The following is a 6,149-nucleotide window of genomic DNA, read 5'->3' on the forward strand; positions in this document are numbered from 1 at the left end:
CATGATAGTTATTTCTGTCACAATATGAACTAGAAAGTGTGTCATAATGTTGAAGAAGGACGGTGGGAAGACCATCTCGAAGCTGACAAGACATTCGACAATATCTTTATGCAGCTTTATTAGATTTTTTGGATTAATTGCTTTCTGCGAAATTTCATTCATGAACGCACAAAGTTTTACAACTGCCAATCTCACATTTTCCGGTAGAACACCCCTCAGTATAACCGGAAGTAATTGTGTCATCAGGACGTGGCAGTCATGGGACTTCATGTTTTGGATTTTCTTCTCTTTTACATTTATTATGCCCTGTATATTTGAGGAGTACCCAGACGGGACCTTGATACTGTTCAAACAATCGAACATACTTTTCTTCTCCTCTTTGCTCAGACTATAGCTGGTAGGTTTTAAATAGTGGCGTCCTTTGTCTCTCTTCTCGGGTTGCAAGCCTTGTCGTCCAGCTAGCTGCTGCATGTCGCGCCTTGCTTCCAATGTGTCTTTTGACTTACCATACACTCCCAAGAAGCCTAGTAGGTTCATGCAAAGATTCTTCGACAGATGCATCACATCAATTGCGTTGCGAACCTGTAAGACTTGCCAATAAGGTAGGTTCCACAATATAGACTTCTTCTTCCATATTGGAACATGTCCCTAGTCATCATTGGGAACAGGTTGGCTACCGGAACCCTTTCCAAATACTACCTTCACATCCTTGATCATCGAGAACACACGCTTTCCGTTACGGAACAGAGGCTTAGGACAAGTTTCCGGCTCTCCTTTGAAATGCTTCCCTTCGGTTCTTAAGGGGTGATCGATAGGAAGGAATCGGCGATGGCCCATGTGCACGCACTTCTTACAGTGTTTCAAATAAATGCTATCGGTTTCATCATAACAGTGGGTGCAGGCCATGTATCCCATGTTCGACTGCCCTGAAAGTTTTGCAAGCGCAGGCCAATCATTGATGCATACAAAAAAGCAAAGCTCGGAGGTTGAAGGACTCTTGTTTATACTCATCCCACACACGTACACCTTCTTCATTCCAGAGCAGTAAGATATCATCCATCAAGGGTTGCAGGAACACATCAATATCGTTGCCAGGTTCTCTTGGCCCTTCTATAAGCACCGGCATCATGATGAACTTACGCTTCAGGCACAATCAAGGAGGAAGGTTGAACATACATAGGGTCACAGGCCATGTACTATGAGTGCTGCCAAACTCACCGTACGGATTCATTCCATCCGCACTTAGAGCAAATCTTATATTACTTGGGTCGTTGTCAAATTGAGGATACTCTCAGTTCAGGTTTCTCCACTGGGACCCATCTGCTGGGTGTCTGATCATGTGACCGCATCAACTTAGCATTATTCTTGTTTTTGAAAAAGCACTTCAGATGTGGTATTATAGGGAAGTACTACACCAACTTTGCGGGTACTCTCTTCTTTACCGGCTGCCCATCAACATCACCTGGATCATCTCGCCTGATCTAATACCGCAATGCGCTGCAAATAGGACAAGCTTCCAAGTTCTCGTATTCGCCGTGATATAGAATGCAGTCGTTAGGACATGCGTGAATCTTCTGCACCTCCAATCCAAGAGGGCAAACCATCTTTTTGGCTTCGTATGTTGTTGACGGCAGTTCATTACCCACAGGAAGCATGTTCTTTACAATCTTTAATAGCTCACCAAATCCCTTATCGGTGACACTATTAGTTGCCTTCCATTTCAGCATCTCCATCGTGGTATCCAACTTCTTCTACTCCGGTTTGCAACTAGGGAACAACGACCTTTTGTGATCCTCCAAAATCTTCTCGAAATTTAATGCCTCCTTCACAGTCTCACTGTCTTTCTGTGCATCAAGCAAGGCCTGACCTAGCTCGTCAGGTGGCTCCTCTTGTACAACATTTGCTTCATCCTCGTCCATTGGTTCATCTTGAAAGCCACTTGCTTCATGAACCCATGCCCAATCTGTAAGATTGTTATCACCATCGTCATCTTCTTCATTATCTTCCATCATAACTCCAACTTCGCCGTGCTTGGTCCAAAGGCTATAGTTACTCATGAAACCATTCAAGGCCAGTTGATTCCATAGAGTATCTCTTTTCCGAAATTCCTTTTTATTTTCGCAAACACTGCATGGACAACACATTAAACCCTTTGGCGACCTATTTTCCATTGCCGCCTTGAGAAAAGAATCTAAACTCTGAATCCACGCCGAGGTGCTCCGGCTTCCATGCATCCATTGCCGATCCATCTGTAATTAATTACCGTATAAAAACAAAAATCAATTCTACATATCTCAAATTGGGATAATTGTCGCTAAAAGAATGAACACAAATAAATGTCTCAATATCCAACACAAATTATCCAAAGAAACTAGAATATGCAAACTATCGGCGAAACTTATTTCTTGTTGAACTTATGTAAAAATTAAATAAATTAGGAGCTGAAAGTTTATAAGACGATGAAAGTGACAACTCGATCAAAATGCTTTCTTTTACATAAACCTAACCTTAGTCAACATTATCACCACAATCAAATGTAGATGAAAAAATCAATTAGAAGTCCACCCCTAGGAAGTTAACTACTGCAGGAGCAGAGATATGATTGACATGTATAGTCTATTTCATTTTAATTCAGCTTATTGCAACAGAGTGAAATTGTAATTTTCACTGGCTTGCTTTCTAATACTAGAAAATTCCTAGTCATCCTGATTTTCGTAAGGCACAGGCGAAGTTAAACTCATGATCTCAATGTCGTGGATATACTTAACCTAGACTTATTCATATAGCTCTAAACACTGTATTTCAATATCTTAGGTGCCGTCAGTATACACTATAGCAGAAGTTTGTACGGAAATTAGGAGAGTCAAGTTGACAAAGAAATGCATTCTACTGTTCAACAGAAATAGTTCGTATAAGTTTTTGTCAGACAAGCAGATGAGAACCAATTGTCATTCGTCGTTTCAAAAAGAATGCCAATTAAGAATTTAAACAACAGCCTTAACCAATATATTTTGTTATAATTTGACGTCTTGGAGTGTTTGGACCTTTATTTTTAGAAACAACTAATTTTGTTGATTCACTTTTATAATTGAGGTCTTTTACGGTGTACAATACCACCACTTAGTCGTATATTGTATAGAGAAGATCTAACCCTTTGTTAGTAAGGGTAATCTAGTAATTAATACCTAATTATATTTGAGAGACAATTCAACTATAAATGTGTCCCCGTGAAATAATTCAAAAAAAATTACTCTAAATGTGTTATAGTCAAACTATCTAGTAAACCTTCTCTAAAAAGTAACAAATTAATTCTACTTTGCTCAAATTAATAAACAAATCGAAAAATTATGCTCATTTTTCCTCAACCTTAAAATCACTATTTTCTTTATCTAGAATGCATGAAACGAAAAAATAAACACTATGAAAGAAGAGTGGAAGAAGCTACTAACCTTTGGTGCACTTGAATGGGTGAAATCCACACAAATTTAAGGGAAAATGGGCACCAACTCCCCTCTAAAATGCCATGGGAGAGAGGAGGAGCTCGGCCAAAATGGTTGGGTCGGGCTGGGGGAAGAAGACGCGGGGATATATACAGGGCAACTTAGTGCCGGCCAATAGGTCTAGCCGGCACAAAGTGGCGCCGTTTAGTGCCGGCTAGACCTATTAGCCGGCACTAATCTGGCACGGGGCAACTTAGTGCCGGCTATGGCTTCTGAACGTTGTGGCTGCTGTGATGACCGTTGGGGGATGGCACGTTAGTGCCAGCTGGTATGTATAGCCGGCACTAACGTGCCCGCCGGGTCCTGTTCAGGCACGTTAGTGCCGGCTCCTTGTTGACCGGCACTAACGTGCTGGTACCAATGTGGCTTTCTCCAGTAGTGTAATAATAATAGAGAGAGTAAATATTTACATAGTATTTTGCAAAAATATTCCCTGAAGCAAACCAAATGATTTCTATCATCAGATGATATACTAGGACATGTTAGAGATTGTGATGAAAAAGCGTATTTTTCTTTATGTTTAATCTTTGGTGGGTCTACTCCAATTCGATCCCAACAAGCAGATGGTACAATGAAGATTATAATCTACTCCACTATTGTTACAATTCAACAATCTATTCATACCCAACTTGAAGATTATTGTAAATTCTGGATCGTTGATCGTACAATCTCTGGTACAAAAGGGAGAAAAACGGTTGGAAATCCCTTTTGTTTCTCTATTAGAGCATCTCCAAGAGCTTTTCCAAAATCTACTCTTTAAATTATCATTTGAAGAGTCATTTGAGTGAAAATTGTTTTCCATATCTTTGTCTTTTTCAACAGCTCTTCTATATCTTATTTGTAGTCTAGAGAGCCATTTTTACTCTCCATCTTTGGCTAACATGAAATCCGGAATAGAGGATATGTATATTTGAATATTCATTTGAAGAGCCTGTTGGAGGCTAATTTTTTATCAAAATCTCTATTCTTATAAATTAGAGAAGATATAAAAAGTTTCTTGGAGATGCTCTTAGACCGTTTCCCACAGAAAAATAAAATGTTTCACTCATTGTTTTCCAAAGCACACAGTACATACGCACACCGAGAAAAGGACAAGTTGTCCAACGTGGCGAATATTGATTGGATGAAAAATATTTTTTGAGGGCTGGAATACTTTTATTTTCCATCATCCAAAAACATACCAAACATCGACTATATCTATCTCTCATGCCTATACCCCACATGAAACATGATAACCCCGAGCAGCAAAAAACACACACACGTTCAAGGAAAGGAAGGATCCACAGCCCACAATCTTCCGGCCAGAGTGGCAGCGGCACCAAGAACCGAATCCTCCCCGCGGATAAGATGTGCCATGTGGCGGGCGGGCAGTGGGGGGAATCGGCCGGGGCGCCCGCCGCGCCGGCTGGGGATAATCCGCGCCCGCGCAATTTGAGGCCAGTACACCCTCGGTCGCGTACACCCCACCCTCCCACTCTCCCTCACTCTACTCTTTCCATCCAGCGCGAGAGGCAGGTCGGCAGCAGAGCGAGAGCGCGTGCCAGCCCATGGCGAGCACCAACATGGCGTCGGCCACCTCGCGGTTCATGCTGGCCGCGGGCGTGCCCGCGGCGGGCAGCGGCCGCGTCGGCTTCGCGTCGGTGCCCGGCAGGCCGCAGGGCAGGAGGCTCGTGGTGCGCGCCGAGGAGGAGGCCGCCGCGGCGGCCGAGCCGGCGCCGGAAGGGGAGGGCGCCGTGGCCACCAAGCCTAAGGCCGAGAAGCCGCCGCCGATCGGGCCCAAGAGGGGCGCCAAGGTTTAACTTCTACCATCATCTGCTCATCAACTGACCGACCAACAATTTAGTTTCAATGTTTGATGCAATCCGTTGCTTATCGAATCCTTGTTGTGCCGGTGATCGCCAGGTCAAGATCCTGAGGAGGGAGTCCTACTGGTACAACGGGATTGGCAACGTCGTCACAGTTGATCAGGTTACTACTCACTGCCCTGGGTGTACTTCTCTTGCTCCTCAGAATCAAATCAACTGCCCTGATTAGAACACAAGAATGTCATGGAAACTCTATAGCACAGGGACTACTGGACTTTCAGTCTCATACCCGGAAAAAGGCGGTAAACTTGCGCATTTGATTTGTTGGTGCAGGACCCCAACACCCGCTACCCGGTGGTGGTGCGGTTCAACAAGGTGAACTACGCCGGCGTATCCACCAACAACTACGCCTTGGACGAGATCCAGGAGGTGAAATGAGCAGCGAGGCTGGCTGGCTGGCTGTGAAATGAGGGTCACAACATCTAGTGTGTAATAGCTTAATCTCTGTAATCATTATGTAATTGCTTGCTTGCTTCACCGTGGACACAATAATCTCCTGCTCTTAAGTTGTTGTATTCTTTTCTTGTGATTTTGTACATGCACATAAACCTCTTTTCCTGCCACCGTTTGTGCGCGATGCTGGAAACTTGATCGATACTAGCTACTGGAGTTCATACAGCATAGATTAATATGTAGCTGCAGCAACTACCAAGTTCATGTTACTACAAATTAAGCAACAGACCAATATTACAGCGTCACCAAATTACTCATCTCCAGTTTAACATCTGCTAGTTTCAGCTTTCACATAAACAACCTACCCTAAATCTGTGTGACAGCAACTAAC

At 43.3% G+C, this 6,149-nt stretch overlaps 1 protein-coding gene across 1 annotated transcript; it reads left to right on the forward strand.

Moving 5' to 3' along the window:
* Positions 1 to 4,863: 4,863 nt before the first annotated feature.
* On the forward strand, positions 4,864 to 5,962 carry LOC120659884 (photosystem I reaction center subunit IV, chloroplastic-like). The gene is made up of 3 exons (XM_039938144.1): positions 4,864 to 5,293; positions 5,403 to 5,468; positions 5,639 to 5,962. The coding sequence occupies exons 1-3, from the start codon at positions 5,048 to 5,050 to the stop codon at positions 5,741 to 5,743; spliced, it is 417 nt and encodes a 138-aa protein (XP_039794078.1). The 5' UTR covers positions 4,864 to 5,047; the 3' UTR covers positions 5,744 to 5,962.
* Positions 5,963 to 6,149: the final 187 nt, after the last annotated feature.

Source organism: Panicum virgatum, chromosome 2N (genome assembly GCF_016808335.1).
Source record: "Panicum virgatum strain AP13 chromosome 2N, P.virgatum_v5, whole genome shotgun sequence".
In the NCBI taxonomy this organism is placed as follows: Eukaryota; Viridiplantae; Streptophyta; class Magnoliopsida; order Poales; family Poaceae; genus Panicum; species Panicum virgatum.

Excerpts from the sequence above, each read along its gene's own strand:
- LOC120659884 (XM_039938144.1), top strand. The coding sequence starts at position 5,048 with ATGGCGAGCACCAACATGGCGTCGGCCACCTCGCGGTTCATGCTGGCC. Across the intron at positions 5,294-5,402 it reads GGCCCAAGAGGGGCGCCAAG|GTCAAGATCCTGAGGAGGGA; the intron begins GTTTAACTTCTA and ends GGTGATCGCCAG. Across the intron at positions 5,469-5,638 it reads ACGTCGTCACAGTTGATCAG|GACCCCAACACCCGCTACCC; the intron begins GTTACTACTCAC and ends TTGTTGGTGCAG.